The sequence below is a fragment of the Nyctereutes procyonoides genome, unplaced genomic scaffold, assembly GCF_905146905.1.
Source record: "Nyctereutes procyonoides isolate TBG_1078 unplaced genomic scaffold, NYPRO_anot_genome, whole genome shotgun sequence".
Lineage (NCBI taxonomy): Eukaryota > Metazoa > Chordata > Mammalia > Carnivora > Canidae > Nyctereutes > Nyctereutes procyonoides.
Genome location: NW_026575025.1, coordinates 8,370,056 through 8,387,252, shown reverse-complemented (window position 1 = coordinate 8,387,252; position 17,197 = coordinate 8,370,056). Strand labels below are relative to the sequence as shown.

Sequence of the window (17,197 nt, the reverse complement as noted above, 5' to 3'; positions counted from 1 at the left end):
CATTCCCCGAGACAATCTGATAGACTGTGCCGGTCCTGAAGTTCGGTTAGGAGCCGGGGGGTCGGGGAGGTCGGGGGGGGGCCCAGGGCAACCCCCCCACTTTGCCAGTCTGTCCCGCACACGGAGCCTAGAACCCTTGGCCGGGGGGAGAGGGGGGCGCTGCGCGTCCTGCAGCGCCAGCAGGAGCAGAGGGAGAAACCTGAGGACGTCTCTAGGGGACAAGAGGGGTCCTGGTTGATGCCCCGGTCCCTGCCGTGCAGCCGCACAGGAAGTAGGGCAAAGTGCACCCAGCCTTCCAGGTGTGGCTTATCTCCCGGGCCACGGTGGCTGCGCCCCGCCTTGACGGAAGTGGCTGGGGCCCCCCCGCAGAGGGAGGCCCGGGGTCCCGGGGAAAGGTCAGCAAGTCGGCCACGGGAGCCTGTCCCCCGTGCCAACGGATGCAGCCGCCCTCCACCGAGGGCCACCCGCACCGAGGCACAGGGGCGCCTTTACCGCTTCTAGAGCTCGGGCTCCGGGGTTCCGGGAGGCCCCGGCCTCGGCCTGGCTGTTGAGTGAAACAATCTCAGGCTCGCCGGGGCTGGCTGTCCAGGGAGGGAGGGAGGCCAGCGAGAAACACGGGGCAAGCAGACTCACTGCTGACCCCAGGAAGAAGACAGGGAGCAGACGGTGACCCGGGAAGCGTCCTCCTGAGATGGGGTGGCCCGGCAGCCCCAAGCGGGCTCCTGATTCATACCCACAGTAACCAGGAGTGCGGTGGTGATGGAGGGCGGGACTCCGCTCCGGGCTGCCCTGCCTCCCACCGTCCCGTCGTCGCGCTCTCCGACAAGGCCTAACCCCCACTGCGCGCTCGGGGCCCCTGGGAGGTCTCACAGCGGCCTGGAGGGCGAGCCAGGAGGCAGCGGGCTGTGGACAGAGCACCTTGCCCCCCGCCTGCTGCCAGAACAGCACAGCTCTGTCGGGAAGAACCTGTGGGCGGCTTTCATACTCTGCAAAAATACACGAGGGGCTCTATTTCTTTTTTTTTTTTAAGATTTTTTATTTATTTATTCATGAGAGACAGAGAGAGAGAGAGAGAGAGAGAGAGAGAGAGAGAGGCAGAGACACAGGCAGAGGGAGAAGCAGGCTCCATGCAGGGAGCCTGACGTGGGACTCGATCCTGGGTCTCCAGGATCAGGCCCTGGGCTGAAGGCAGCGCTAAACCGCTGAGCCACCCGGGCTGCTCTATTTTTTTTTTTTTTAAGACAAGTGATGTCATTAACCTAATCCATAATCCATTTTTTCCCTTTTTAAAAAAATTGTGGTAAAATCTACCTAACATATAATTTACCATCTTAATCAATTTTTTGAGAAAGAGAATGAGAGAGGAGTGGGAGAGCCTGAGTGTGAGAGAATCACAAGCAGATTGTGTGCTGAGTGAGGAGCCCGACGTGGGGCTCAAACCCATGACCCTGGGATCATGACCTGAGCCAAAACCAAGAGACCAATGCTCATCCAACCGAACCACCCAGGCGCTCCACATCTTAACCATTTTTAAGTGACAACTGAGTGGCATTAACAACATTCATAATATTGTGTGACCATCACCACCATCTACTTCCAGCCTCTCCCAGGACCTCAAACAGAACCCCTGTACTCATCAGGCAACAGCTCCCTATTTCTCAGTGACTCCAGCCCCTGGGAACCCATCTACTTTCTCTATGGATTTGCGAATTCTCGGTGTTTCACACAAGTGGAATCACACAGCGTGTGTCCTTTTGTGATTGGCTTCTTTCACTCGGCATCCGGTGTTCAGGCTCACCCATGTGGCGGCCATCAGGACTTCACCGTCTTCATGGCTGAACAATATTCCACCGTACTATGGACTGCCTACGTTTATCCACCCACCTGCTGACACACACGTGAATTCTTTCTGCACTTTGCCTGCTGTGAACAAGGCTAGTCCAGTTTTTTAAAGATTTTGTCTGAGAGTGAGAGAGCTCACGAGTAGAGTGAAGAGCAGAGGGAGAGGGAGAAGCAGGCTCCCTGCTTTGGAGCCCTGCATGGAGCCCAATGTGGGGTTCAATCCCATGACCCTGAGATCATGACCCGAGCTGAAGTCAGGAGCCAGATGCTTAACCGATTGAGCCATCCGGGTGTCCAAGCTTAGTCGTTTTTAAAAGCAGCAAACGCTCACTAGCTCATCTGCCACATTAATGCTCTGTAGGCACGTCACCAGTTCCCCAGAGCAGACGCTGCACATGGTGAACATGGGCCCGGCGCTTCCCATCACATGGTCCAGTGAGGCGGGTACTGGGATCTTCCCCATTTACCAGGGGAGGCTGTCGAAGCTCAGGGCCTGGGTACCTTGCCCCGAGGTCCCGCACCGCCTGGGGCTCACACCCTCCAGAAGCGCCCTGCAGCCCCAGAGCCCTACTGCCTGGCCAGAGCAGGCCTTCCAGAACCTATTCTGTTTCCAGCATACACATGTGCCAGAGGCACAGAACGGGAAGGTGATTTCTGTCTCACATGTTTTTCAACAGCTGTCAGCATGAGGGAGGTCCTCAGAAGCTCGAGGCGTGGCCTTAGGGGAGAGCTATCCACGAGCAGGGCTGGATCCCAGCACCCCTCACACCCCAGCATCAAGCCCCTGGCAGCCCATGTGGGCGTCCTGGTCCTGCAGGACTGCGCCCCCTGCCTCCCACGGAGGGTATTACACAGGAGAGTCTCTGGGGCGGCCGGCTCCATGCACCCCCAGAGCTGTCACTTCCAGGTGGCAGGCACCACCCGATGACCCCCCACGGGACTCTCCCAGGACCCATGCAGAAGAAAGCACGCACTATGGTCCCACAAGTTTTGTTGTGTGGCTCGCAAGCCCTAACTATTCTCTGGGGGAGGCCCTGCATCTGGGAATGACACAGCTCAGAGGGCCTTGCCAGCAGAGCACCCCCGTCCCCAACCGGCTCCCCGTTCCCTGGGCCACTCCAGGTCCAGGACCTGCTGTCCCTCCTTGATGGATTCCCTGTGCGCTTACGTTCCAGGACAGGTGGCTGCTTTTAGGATCTGCCCTAAAACACCTCTGACCCCTTTGCTGTCTGCTATCTGCTACTGTGACATCCCAGCCACTTCCTCACTCTCAATTCCCCCTACCCCCCCCCCTTCCTGGCCAGACTGCCACCCCCCTTCCCCACTGATCACAGGCAAAGGACAAGAATGGGGCTCTGGGCCCAGACTGGTCTGAATCCCAGCTTCTTAAAAGAACAAATCACTAGAAACAAGCATACTCAAGAGATGTGGTGTGCTCGTACTTTGCCCACTTTGCCAGAAGGTGGTGTGAGCTCCCAGGGCCCAGCTGTGTCCCCACACCACGCCCTGGGGCCCCGCCACCTGCAGTGGGGTGGATAGTGGACAGCAGCCAGGAACGCGACTTTGTCTCTCAAACAAGACTGCAGGCTGCAGCCCCCGGAGGGCCGTGCTCGTGCTACTTCCTGAATTCCAGGCTTCTCTGGCTCAGGGAGGCTGCTGCTTACAGAACTAAGCTCACAGACGTGGCACTCAAGCTAGAACAATCTGTCACAGGAATGCAAAGCTTTTTATATAGAAATTCAGAAACTCGGTGTCCAGAAAACAGGGGTTTATTTTTACATTCTGTAAACATGAGCTTCAGGATCAGCACAAACATGGAGCGATCTCAATGGTGTTTACCCGAAGGACAGTCTGTGGGTTCACGATAACTGGAAGAGAGAGAACAGGGTCACAGCCTGGCCACGTCTGCGATGTTCATGAGCCACAGTGAGACCCTGTGGCCGGACCACCTGCTCTTTCCACGGGGGGTCGGCCTGGCACTGGCCCTCCCCATGCGGAACCCAGGCCCCATGGGGACCCCGCTGGCCACGTGCCTGTCCTGCCCCATGCTCCGGAGCCCCGTCAGAAGCAGCAGAGGGTGGAGGAGAGGCTCCTGTGAACCTGACCTGAGGCGGAGCCAGCCTACTCTGTCAGGGTATTTTAGCACCTCCCCAATACTGGCAGCTCAGGCCAGTGGTGATGAGGGTGACTGCGGACTGTGCATGCTATACACTTCCCAGACAGGATCCCACACCTGTGGGTCCTAGGCTTGAGGAGCCCCCACCTTACGGGGGGTTGTGACTTCCAGGGGTGCCTTCTGCAGGGATGGGCCTGTTCCTGCTTGTGGATTCACGGGGCTGTGGGGGGTGGCCACGGACTGAACCAAAGAAAGGTAATGGGGACAGGACGAGTTGGGGGAGCACAGGCCAGGCCTCAACTGGCACTCCCTCAAGATGCGGGGGGGGGGCAGAAAGCGGAGTGACAGCTGGTCTGGGACCTACCTGGGGCCTCCTGTGACCCCATGTGTCCCAGGGCCCTCCATCTTGGACGTGTGGGGCCTGGCCCCCACCTGGGAGGCTACTGCCCTCACTCAGGAGATGCCCTCACCTTCCCGACCCCTCGCACCATAGTCTGGGACACCCCTGCAGCGTGCCCCAAAGAGCCACCGCGGGAGGCTTCCTCTCCTCTTCCTGCTAACTGGCTGCTGAACCCACCCCAGGGCCCCTCTGCTCCCTCACACCTGGCGGGAGGGGGGCACCCATGGGTGAGGTCTGTGCTGTGAAATCACCCCTCACATTCACTGCTGCTGCTCTACTTCGGGTCTCCTTAGACCACATCAGGGCCACCTCCCCCTGCTGTGCAGCCCAAGTATTTGGACACCAATGGTCAGCATCTGCCCTGCCCCTGCCCCTGGCCCTCATGCTGTATCTGCCAGCACGTTACGCAGCTCCTGGGCTGACATACCCTGCCAGTTCCCTCTCTCGTCCATAGTCAGTTTTGCTCCTTCACTTTGACCCCTGACCTCACCCCTTCCCACCTGAACCTTCCCTCCATCCCTGCCGTCCCCAGGAGACCCCTGGACTTCCTGCCCAGCAGTGAGGCCATCAGATGGACGCTCACTTCATCACCAAGCCACTCTGCAGGGCCCTTCACCCTATGCTCCTCACCCCATCCCACGCTGGCTCTCTCTTCTCTGTCAACCAACGGCCCTCTTCCTCAGGCCTCCCTCCACCCCTGGATATATGAACACAGAGGCACAAGGTCAGGTGTTGCTCAGGTCCCACCAGTTATCTAAGATTCCTTCCGGTTCTCGTGTGGAGTGGCAGTTTGCTCATGGCACTGCAGGGGGAATGCTCTGCTGAGAGAGGACTGCCTTGCCCCACCCCGTTTATTTGTTCAGTCTCCATGCTGGATGGGAGTCACCTCTGGTGCTTCTGGCACAAATGGTGCTGCCACTGATGCCCGTCTGTGTGTCATGGGACATGCTGTGCCAGTCTGAGGTGAAGGCAAATGTTCCCCAGTGGCAGTGGCTGAGGTCCCAGGGCCCCTCCCTCCACACCCCTGCTCCGCTTAAGAGTGACTTCTACCTGCCCGGCCCCATCTGACCCAGAAGACCGGGGCTGAGCTCCGTCCCGTGTCTGTAGCTGCTGTCCCTGCCAGCAGCCACAGGACCGAGCATAGTGGGGGACCGAGCACAGTGGGGACGGGGCACCAGCCACACTTTGTCTAACTCACTTTTCTTCTTCCTGTAGTTTTTCCTCTTCTTAAATTTCATATAGATTTTTGGCCATGATTCTGTCTTTTCAATGACCGTGGCTTCTACTCGAACGAGATCCTTTCTAGAAAGAAGAAAATAAACAATGACCTACCTTCTTAATTATTTTTCAATCTTACTAATGGTGTGTAAGAATTTCCAAAACAAAGTTTTACTTTCTTTTCTGATTATAAATTATACCCTCCCTGTAGATAATTTGAAAACCTCAAAGAAGCACGACAGAACAGTGTAGAAGGGGAGGAGGTGGGGGCAATGGGCAAAATAAGAGAAGGGGGGGCAGCCCAGGTGGCTCAGTGGTTTAGCGCCGCCTTTAGCCTATGGTATGATCCTGAAGACCCAGGATCAAGTCCTGTGTCAGGCTCCCTGCATGGAGCCTGCTTCTCCCTCTCCCTGTGTCTGTTTTTGTCTCTCTCTCTCTCTGTGTGTCTCTCATAAATAAATAAATAAGCAAACAAATAAATAAATAAAATCTTAAAAAAAAAAAAAGAAAAAGAAAAAAGAAAAGAAAAGAGGACTAAGAGGTGTGAACTTCTGGCTGTGAAATAAACCAGCCATGGGGAGGTGGTCAGCACCAGGAATATGGTCCACAACACTGTAATCACTTTGGGAGGTGACCCAGGGCAATAGGCCCATGGCAGACTGCACTCGGTAATGTACCAAGACATCGTGTACACCTGACATGGATACGATACTGTATGTGAATTATAACCTGATACTAATAAAAGAGAAGAGCATAGGGGCACCTGGTATCTCAGTTGGAGAAGTGTGGGACTCTTGATCTTGGGGTTGTGAGTTTGAGCCACAAGGGGGGGGGGGAGTGTTTACTTTAAAAAAAAAGAGAAGAGAAGAAAAAAGAGACAGGGTGGTCTGTCAACAAATCTTACAAGTCTCCACTGTAATAAATTGTAATAGAACAATGGTCTGGCCTGGGTGTCCTCTGCATGGTCTCCCTCACAGATCGTGCAGGCCCTAGACAAAGCCCAGCATTAGTGAGCGCATTACCCAAGGAGTGGCTTGCCAAGTAACGTGAAGTTGTCAGCTCCAACCAATAGGACCTGGGAAATGAAATAGGCATGTTACCAACAAGTGACAGAAAAGTCAGTGACGCAAACAATGGAGCATGAGGAAGGTACCAGCCACCCAACAGCGTGCTAGGTGCTACGGACTTGATCTGCCAGCCTACTAGCTGTTCCTCAGGGTTCAAACCAGCGGGAATGTGAGCCAGCCCCCGGCTGCTGAGCCACAGAGCTGCGGCTACCTCCCAGATAGGCCCATCAGTGCATCCAGGACAAGTGTCGTTGAGTACCTGACTCGGTGATTGTGCATCCAGAGAAGAGTGTCAACTGCCTGTGTAAATAACGGTGGCTTTTTTTTTTTAACTTTTTATAGAAAGTTATATACAGGGAAAATCCTACTGCGGTGTCCTTGGAAGCAGTTTATAACACTGCTAATTCTGCCAAGATTTAGGTTCAAGTGTATTTTTTAAAAATTGCAAAATTCCACGTGGATGTTTCAGCAACTGTCCTTTGCATGGCCAAGTGTGGCCTCAGATGAAGACATCTTTGCATTACAAGGGCAGATGAGAAAAACACCCAATGACATAAAGCTTAAATATTTAAAGATGAAGTGTATTTTACAACAACATCAATGGACTTCATATGTTCGATGATGACAAATAATCAAAACACTGTATTACAGTCACTTTCAGGGTGACATGTTCTCTTCTACTGCATTTCCTAAGTTAGGAAAAACAGTTTGCATTAGGTGGTGGTTTCTATAATGTTTTTGTTAATGTGAAATGTTTCAAAATGATATCTTTGTAGGGGGTACCTGGTTGGCTCAGTTCGTGGAATGCATGACTCTCAATCTTGGGTCATAAATTTGAGCCTTATGTTGGGTGTAAATTACTAAAAAAAAAAAAAAGCAGCAAATAAACTTAAAACTTAAAAATTCCCTTTCAAAAATCTTCAGATACACCTCTAAAGTCTCCTACTTATTTTAGATGTTATATAGAGTAAATGTGCCCTTGCCCATGAGCTCATGACAGAGCCAGTCATTAGGAGAAGTAAGCCCTCCTGGCTGTTGAAGCCCTATATGGCTAATCAGTTCAGCTATGAGCTCAGTTCACCAGCTGTGAGAACAACATCTTAGAAACAGAGTTTAAGGGGGCGCCTGGGCGGCTCAGTGGTTGAGCATCTGCCTTTGGCTCAGGTTGTGATCCCGGGGTCCTGGGATTGAGTCCTGCATCGGGCTCCCTGCAGGGAGCCTGCTTCTCCCTCTGCCTATGTCTCTTATGAATAAATAAATAAAGTCTTAAAAAAAAGAAGGAAAGAAAGAAAGAAAGAAATAGAGTTTAAGGGGCACCTGGGTGGCTCAGTGGTTAAGTGTCTGCCTTCAGCTCAGGTCATGGTCCCAGGGTCCTGAGATCGAGCCCCGCGTCTGGTGAGCAGGGAGCCTACTTCTCCCTCTCCCTCTGCTGCTCCCCCTGCTTGTGCTCTGTCTCTCTGTCTCTGTCAAATGAATAAATAAAATCTTAAAAAAACCAGAGTTTTGGGGATCCCTGGGTGGCGCAGCGGTTTGGCGCCTGCCTTTGGCCCAGGGCGCGATCCTGGAGACCCGGGATCGAATCCCACGTCGAGCTCCCAGTGCATGGAGCCTGCTTCTCCCTCTGCCTATGCCTATGTCTCTGCCTCTCTCTCTCTCTCTCCCTGTGTGACTATCATAAATAAAAAAAAAAAAAATTAAAAAAAAAAAAAAACCAGAGTTTTGGTTTAAGTACACAAAAACTCTGCAACCACAATCAATAAAAAAAACCATATATGCTATGGCACATTATGTTAGCAGTTAAACACATCCTAGAAAAACGATCTAATATAGAAAGCTCATATATACATATATAATTATATATTAGAACTTATTAGAGAGAGAGTGAGTGGGTGAGAGAATGCACAGAGGGAGAGGGAGACACAGTCCCAAGCAGGCCCTATCTCGAGTGCAGAGTCCGATGTGGGGCTTGATCTCCTGACTCTGAGACCACGACCTGAGCTGAAAACAAGAATCTGATGCTCAGCTGACTGAGCCACCCAGGCGCCCCTGAAAACTTACATTTGATATACTTTTATAAATAGAATAAGAAAAAAAACAAAGAAGTCTGCCCCAAACAACAAGAAGAATTGTAAGTGATGAGTAGAAATACCAGGCTAAACATGCAGACCAAGCAGTGTGGAATGGCCGGTAGACATACCAGTCCCTGGGAAATGCCTCTAAAACCAGTCCTTCTGCTTAAAAGCAGCAGCCATCAAGTCTAACACCACAGTAGTGTTCCTGCAGAAACACTCGCCCCGTAAGTGTGGGGCTGAACCCCTGTCTGCAACCGGGATGCTCATTACGCTCTAAGGGAGGGTGCTCCTGAGACGGGAGCTCCATCAGCACACGTGTTTTCCTTGGAGGAAGGGTGGCCCGCCTTCCCGTGAGGGGAAGTCTCTTGAGCTGCCCTTGCAGTCCCTCACCCTGCTGGGCTTCAGCCACCCCCAAGGGGACACCTGCCCTCTCCTGTCCCTTGGCTCTGCTCACCCTCTCCCGCTGACCTGAGGAAGGCTCCCCAGGATAGCACACCTGGTGACTGAACTCCTGGGGCACACAGACCCTGCTGCACTCACCTTCTCCAGCCGTATCCTCTCTCCACATGCAATGTCTAATTCGTTGTTGATTAAAATCAGGTCCTCAGAGGTCACCTTCCACTGGTGGCTGGCGAAGTGCACCACAGCAAACAGCCTGCCATACTGGCCTGTGGCGATCAGCTCGTTCACCTTCCCCACGACCTCTAGGAGCGGGGAGAAAGCAGGCCAGGTGGCCAGCCGGTCAGCTACTCACATTGGCACAGGCCTGCAGGGACAGTCATACAAGGCCCCAGGTCCCCTGCTCTCCCCCAGTGGGATGGGAAGTGGCGGTGGGGCTGCCGCCCGTGATTCTCTAGCCTGAGCACTAGGTGTACCTGGCTCTGTCCCTGTGACTCTGGGGTGGAAAGACCTTCACCCCATTGGATTCCCAGTCTTCTGTAAGAAAAAGCCAGAGGACTAGCAAAGTGAGAGCAGAGGCCTTTTTGCAAACCAGGAAAAGCTAGAATTACACCCTGTGGTGCTAGGTCCACCTGGAAGCCTCTGCCCGCACAGCCCGCACAGCCCCGGGCTTCCACTGCCTCACCTCAGGTCGCGATCCCTTCTCTCCTGCCCTGTTCGCTGTCTGATAAGCATCTGCGAGCCCTGACCTGCCCAGGCTGGCCTGAGGCTGGGTGCTGGGACAGGAGTGCACGGTGCCTGCCCTGGAAAGAGTCAGGCCCGAGCTGCGCCCGGAGAAAGGGCAGAGCACTGTTTATCTGGCACCACATCTCAAACGGTACTTTAAAACCAGAAGATGCCACGTGCTGACCTGCGTTTCCAGCCTTGTAAGGCAAACAGGACACCGCGCTCCCTCGTGGCAACGGTGGCCGGCCACATTGTCCCTCCTCACGGGACATGCTCTGGGTCGACAGGAATCCTGACACCCCGAGTTTCTCCAACTCCCAGGCTGCACCCACACCTACTGACCACCATGCACATGGTTCTTCTGATGGCGGAGAAATCTTTTCCTGCCACTGTGTTTCCGCCAACAGCGTGGACAGAGGTGGAGCCGGGGGTCCTCCCTTGCTTACACTGCCTGCTTGGACTGTGGCTGGTGCTTGCGAGGGTTTGAATCTGTGTCAAGTGGCAAAAACGAGCCTGAGCATTCACACCGTGCTGAGTCTCAGGGCCCCTGGAAATGTGAGATCCTGTTCTGTGGCCAGGGGACCACCCTGTCGGGGGAGAAATGGGGGATACCGCCCTCGTCTCCACATCTGTTACCTGCATGGTGTCTGGTCTCCTCAGCTGGGTCTGGCAGGACAACTTCTGGCCAAGGTGGTGAACTCAGTGATGTTTTAGGAACGTACCTGTAAAACAGATTTTATGTGTACACAGCATGCACATGGAAAAACAGTTCAGAATCTGTGAGAAACGGCTGTGCTCAAGTTGAGGGGACAGGGCTGTGCCTGCCATATGCTCCCAAGAGGCCCCGGGGCTGAAGGGCGGTGACAAGCACAAGCTTGTTGCTGTGCTGTTCCTGCCATGTGGACATGGAACTCTCAGTACAGACTTGCCCCTCTGTGTGACTGCACATCCTCTCAGAAGGGCCACATATTTCAAGAAACACCCACTAATTACTCAATAATCAAAACAGGAATTCCAACCATTTCATCCCAGAAGCGCCCCTCCTTGGAAGAACTACCCCCCTGGCCTGGTGGCTCATCCGAGAAGACTGGACTCTCTTTCTTAGTGTCCGGGCACATGTTCTCTTAGAGGTGTGGGCTGCAACGATGCCCCTCCTTTGCCACCCCCAACGCTCCACCTGAAGGCAAGACATTCTCTGCCTCCCAACCGTGCTGCAGTGCCAGTCTAACACTCAGGGGCTCTGAGGGCAGGGCTCCAGTGACAGGAACACTTTGCTGCTCAGCCCTTACCTCTAACTCCTACCAGGTAAGAGTCTGCTTGGCTTTTGTGCACAGACAGGGGTTGGAACCCCGCCTCTGTCACCAGACTAACAGGACCTTGGCAACCATCTCACTATACTGCGCTCCAGTTTCTTTCACTGAGCAAATGGGAACAAAAACACCTGTCCCCAGGGCTGTGCAGGATCAGGAGGGATGGTGTGCCCAGAAGGACCGGGCAGTGTGAGCAGTGCTGCTGCAGCCAAGGTCTGCCCCTCCCTCCGCTCGGCCTGGAGGAAACGAGCTGGGTGCACAGGGAGGGAGCACAGAGGTAAAAGGTGGCAGGGTCTTTCTAACTTCTTGATCTATTTCTGCCTTGAATTCCTGAAATCTATGGAGAGGGGAGAGCTCAGTAGAGCCCAAATTGAATTAAATTATTCAGAATGGTTTTAAAACTTCTATTGCTGTTTGCCACCAGAGAGGGAAATGTCCGTCTTTCTGCTGCAGAGTTCCATCAGGAGCCCCACTTGGGTGCATACAACGAATGCTCCCCATGCTGTGGCTCTAATCACTTTGGTGTCAACCGGCCAAAAAATGAAACTGAGCTCATCCACCGTGCTAATCTCAGGGCACCTGGAAACACATTCCCACCCTGTGGCCAAGCAATGATCTCTGACAGACAAGGAGGAGGAGAGTCCAATCGTGGGAGCTCTGGTCCCCTTGCTGGGCCCGGCCCGCCCCGTGAGACAGACTATAAGACAACAGATGCTGGAGACCTGGAACTCATGGGGAAAGAGAAAGATTAACTCAAATTAACTAATGTTCTGCCTTAGGAGCTCTCTCTCTCTCTAATCTGATTCTGTTTTTCGACTTCATCTTTTTGAGAAACATCAAAGCCCCCCGAATCTTCCCACTTCTGAGTCGGGACTGCAGGAGTAGCTGATACCCCATAACAACTCATGGTACGCCAAGCACTGTCCTAAGCTCTTTAAATGTGAAAATTTATTGAACGCGCACAGGACTCCACTGAGAGAGATACTAACACCATATCCATCTTGCACAAAGTTCAGAGTGGACTACTTTGCTCATGGGCCCCTGGGTTGTGAGGAGTGGGACTGGGACAGGACCAGGAGCTTCCTTACTCTTCACTGCTACCCTCTACTGCTTTTGGATATTCCTACTGGGAATTTGGGTGGGATTTTGTCAAATTTACCTTCTGTAGTTTACATTAAAGGTTTTTTTTCTCCCTGGGGTGCCTGGGTGGCTCAGTCGGCTAAGCATCCAACTTCTGATTTCAACTCAGGTGGTGATCTTTTTTTTTTTTTTAATATCTATCTATCTATCTATCTATCTATTTACTTACTTACTTACTTATTTATGATAGTCAGAGAGAGAGAAAGAGAGAGAGGCAGAGACATAGGCAGAGGGAGAAGCAGGCTCCATGCACCAGGAGCCTGATGTGGGATTCGATCCTGGGTCTCCAGGATCACGCCCTGGGCCAAAGGCAGGCGCCAAACCGCTGTGCCGCCCAGGGATCCCCTCAGGTGGTGATCTTAGGGTCCTGGGACCCAGCCCTGTGTTTGGGCTTCAGGCTCAGCTGGGAGTCTGCTTGAGATTCTCTCCTTTTTCCCCCTCCCAAAGTAAATAAAATCTTAAAAAAAATTAAAAAAAGATTTTTTTTCCTCTAAGAGTGATATTTTAATACTGAATATGCTCTTCCAAGGGATATTTAAGTTCTTCCTAAAAATTCTGATCCAACCTTCTTGTGATTCGAGCTCTCCGGTTAGAAGCCTCTAATTAGGAGCACATTCATCTTTGGACTCTGGATGTTCCATGGATGTTTATGTCAAGGGTTCTAGAAAAATACTATCAAAAAAGGTATGAGAAAATGTAAATATCATCGAAAACCCACACATAGGCCGTTCTGACTTTAGAAAGATAGTTCTACAAAGGAAGAGTCACTCAAACCCAGGTTTTGACATTACCCTTGTGGAACTGAAGTACTCTGCGAACCAAATCTTTGGGAAGCAGATCCCAGGGAAGCTGAGGAAACAAGAAACAGTGATCATTAGTGGTAAGAAATGCCACTGCTCTTACAAAGTGAAATGGACAACTGCGATTGCTGGTGCTGGAGTTGGAGCACCAGGTCACAACGTGTCTGTGGAAAAAATCTCTGTTGACAAAGCTAAAACACCACTGTTTGCGTTTATTACTTGTGTGTGTTCATCTGTTCATCACATCATTGAAAAGGGCCTAAAACAAGAACCCTCACCCACTGACCTGTTCCTTGATCGCCAAGTGCCCCGTAGGGTCAGATGCTGTTCTCCGCCTCCCAGACGGCCTGAGGAGCCCATCTCCTGCTAGGCTCACCCATGTTGTCCCTCCCAAATGGGGTTGGTTTCTGTGACCAATGACATGTGGCCGACGTGATAGCACAACACTTCTGAAATTACGTTATAAAAGACTAGAATGGAGGCCTCCTGCCCATGGCTAAGGTTGTGAGCTGGGAAACAGAAGATCCCGCCCCAGCAGACAGCCTGAGGGCAACCTGAGAGCCAGAACCACCCAGCTAACCTGCTCCTGTTCTACTCCTGACCATTGGAAATGGTGGGACATGACAAATGTCAACCACGCTAAGCTGCCAAGTTTTGGGGTGACTTATTATGCAGCAGTAGATGACTAATACACCAAGGGACAAAGGCCCAGAAATCAAATGTGGAGCTTAGGAGAGAAAAGGAGAGGGTAGCAACTCAGTAACTGTTGAGGATTTATTTATTCATTGCCTCTAAAGATGTCCTGTTACTGAAGTTTCCTCTATGGGGGCCCCTGACTAGCTTAGTCGGTAGACTATGCAGCTCTGGATCTCGGGGTCGTGAGTTTGAGCCCCACACTGGGTGTGGAGTCTACTTAAAATGAATTAAAAGTTTCCTCTATCTAGTTCTTTGCGTTGTCGTTATGAATATCGAATCCCGCCAAACATTTCTTGCATCTACTGATGTGTTTTATTTTTATTTTTTATTTTTAAAGATTTTATTTATTTATTCATGAGAGACAGAAGCAGAGAGAGAAGCAGGCTCCATGCAGGGAGCCGGATGTGGGACTTGATCCCGGGACTCCAAGATCACACCCTGGGCCGAAGGCAGGCACTTAACTGCTGAGCCACCCAGGCGTCCTGCATTTAGTTTTTTTTATTTATTTTTTTAATACTGAGCTATAATGTACTTTCTATGAAATTCACCCTATTACAGCTATGTCTTAGCAGGTGTTCCCAATTATTGGTATCTTGGGCTGGGTTCTCCTCTACTACCTTGCTGTGCCTGGGGTTTAGATCTTCGGCCTTATCTCTTCTTTTTCTGGGACCATTCCTCAGGTGATTGTATGTAGATGAATGGATTTAAGTATCTTGTTTACACTGGTGACTCCCAGGTTTACACCTGCAGCCTGGATTTGACCACCCACTTGTCCATGTGCTGTCACCACTTGCAAGTCTGACAGGCATCTCAAAACCTACAAAGGTCCAGATTCACCCTCATGCCTGCTTCTCCTCCCCATCTCACAAAATGGCAATGTCACCTTTCTAGTTGCTCAGGCCAAAAAATCTCAGTCACTCTTGACCCTTTCCTCTCTCACACCCTCAGAGCTATCAGCAGATCAGCTCTCTCTTCGAGATCCAGGGTCTGACCACCTAAATCCCCCAAGCCACCATCAATCACCTCTTGCTGGAATTATTACTAACACCCTGCTCTTCCCATTACCTCCCTTCTCTGTGCAGCAGCTAGAGTGACCCTGTGAAAACTCAGGTCAGATCTTGTCACTCTTTTTTTTTTTTTTAATATTTTTTTTAATTTTTATTTATTTATGATAGGCACACAGTGAGAGAGAGAGAGGCAGAGACACAGGCAGAGGGAGAAGCAGGCTCCATGCACCGGGAGCCCGACGTGGGATTCGATCCCGGGTCTCCAGGATCGCGCCCTGGGCCAAAGGCAGGCGCCAAACCACTGCGCCACCCAGGGATCCCAGATCTTGTCACTCTTTTGCCAAAACTCTCCAAGAGCTTCCTATTTAATTCAGAGAAAAGCCAAAACCCTCACAAGGGCCTATAGGGCATGGGCAGTGTGATGCCCCCTCTCTCTCTTGCTCGCTCTGAGCCCATCTCTCAGACTCTACCTCTTGTTCATTCTGCACCTGCCACTCTGGCTTCCTGGCTATTCTTGGAACATGCCAGGCACATGCCAAGTGCCTGCCTCGAAGCGTGTGTGCCTTGGCTGCTCTTCCTCTGAAACCTCCTTCCCCCATTTTCTCTGGGTGTCCGCTCAAACACCATCTCAGTAGAGAGGTCTTCCTGGACTATCCTATTTAAAATTGACCCTCTCCCACCCGCTTCATGCTTGATTTTTCTCCCTAAGACTCACCAGCTTCTAATACACTATGTAATTTATTTTTAAAAATTTCCTGTCTTGGGCAGCCTGGGTGGCTCAGTGGCACCTTCAACCCAGGGCCTGATCCTGGGGTCCTGGGATCAAGTCCCACGTCGGGCTCCCTGCATGGAGCCTGTTTCTCCCTCTGCCTGTGTCTCTGCTTCTCTCTCTGTGTCTCTCATAAATAAACAGAATCTTAAAAAAAAAAAGTTGCCTGTTTTTCCACAGCCACCCTTCCTCCATCAGAATACTAGCACCATTAAGAGCAGGGATTATTTAAGTTTACGATGTATTCCACCCTTCTCCCCATCAGTGCTTGCGCATAAGAGGTGCTCAGTAAATGGTGGGCGAATGAATGAAGCCCTGGTTGGAATATGCCCTGACAGTGGACTCTGAGCCTCCCTTGGAAGCCACCTCACTGTAACTCTCATCTACGGCCTTGGCTCAGTCCTGGACCCCGGAAGGAACAAATGTGCTCCCTCCTCTCCCATGGGGTCGTCCTACAGCTCTGAGCACTGTGGTGTCTTCCATCCTGTTCCCCTCTCTCACTCAAGGACCTGGCCGCTTACCATTCTGGTCACCTTCTCTGAACTCCACGTTACCTGTGTTTCTTAAAGTGGGGAGTCTGGAGTTGAACACAGCATTCCAAAGGCGGTCTTATGTCAGGACAAGGGAATAATTTCCACTGCTTTTGTAAAACTGTCCCTCCCTCCCTAAACCTAACTTTTACTAATGGAAAACGTCAAACACACGAGAAAGTAAAGAGGGCAGAACCGAGAGTCCAGAGCCTTCACGCAGATTCAACGGTTATCAACTCACGCTGCACATTTTTGGGTGTACACGGTCTCTGGCCCAACTTTGCAATTATTTTTAAGTCAATCACAGATACACTGCTTGAGCAGCAAAGATGTCAACATGCTTCCACAAAAAGAAAATATTCTTTAAAAAACACGTCACTGAAGCACTGTTATATCTAAGGAGAACAATCCTTCAATATCCGCAAATGTACGCTTAGACCTATTTTTAAAAAGATCTTATTTATCTATTCAGGACGAACACACAGAGAGAGGCAGACGTGGGACTGGATCCCAGGACCTCGGGATCGCGACCTGGGGCGCAGACAGACCTCAGCCGCCGGCCACCCAGGCGTCCCCGGGCCTATTTTGGAAGCATGGGTGGGGGCAGTGGGTGGCTCAGGTTATGATCCCTGGTGCCCGGCCCGAGCCCCGCACCGGGCTCCCCGCTCCCCCGCTCCCTCTGCCCCTGCTCATGTGCGCGCGCGCGCTCTGTCTCTCAAATAAATAAACAAAATCGGCACGACAACCATTTCAAGCAAAGATAGTGCCTTCGGCGAATGTCACTGCTAACGAAAGGCACCAGGCCGAGCCTGGGCCGCCCCGACTGCAAGGCCAGCGCCGTGCAGGTCACCGCGCCGACAGCAAGCGGCCAACGCCGAAGGCATGGGGCGGACGCGGACGCGGACCCGCACGCCCCGCTGCCCGCCTCTCACCCCGCTGCCCGCCTCTCACCGGCTCCGGGCCCTGCGGCTCTCGGGCCGCGGCGGCTGCACGCGCACAGCAGCCGTCGGAAGCACACGGGCACGGCCCGGGCCGCCACGGCCGCCGCGGCCGCCGCCATCTTCCCGCAGCCTCGGCCGGAAGCGGAAGCGGAAGCGGAAGCGGT

General features: G+C 52.4%; 1 protein-coding gene across 1 annotated transcript; it reads right to left on the bottom strand.

Moving 5' to 3' along the window:
- Positions 1 to 3,595: 3,595 nt before the first annotated feature.
- On the bottom strand, positions 3,596 to 17,191 carry MRPL21 (mitochondrial ribosomal protein L21). Its single transcript, XM_055315222.1, has 7 exons — positions 17,044 to 17,191; positions 13,082 to 13,139; positions 10,477 to 10,562; positions 9,256 to 9,419; positions 6,599 to 6,651; positions 5,557 to 5,660; positions 3,596 to 3,710 (listed from the first exon to the last, which is right to left on the bottom strand). Exons 1-7 carry the CDS (start codon positions 17,150 to 17,152, stop codon positions 3,646 to 3,648), a joined length of 639 nt encoding a protein of 212 aa, XP_055171197.1. The 5' UTR covers positions 17,153 to 17,191; the 3' UTR covers positions 3,596 to 3,645.
- Positions 17,192 to 17,197: the final 6 nt, after the last annotated feature.

Coding starts and splice junctions, on each gene's coding strand:
- MRPL21 (XM_055315222.1), bottom strand. CDS start 17,152: ATGGCGGCGGCCGCGGCGGCCGTGGCGGCCCGGGCCGTGCCCGTGTGC. Junction 9,420..10,476: donor GGAGACCAGACACCATGCAG/GTAACAGATGTG, acceptor CCCCGCTCCTAG/AGGTCGTGGGGAAGGTGAAC. Junction 5,661..6,598: donor CTTGGCAAGCCACTCCTTGG/GTAATGCGCTCA, acceptor TCTTCTTTCTAG/AAAGGATCTCGTTCGAGTAG.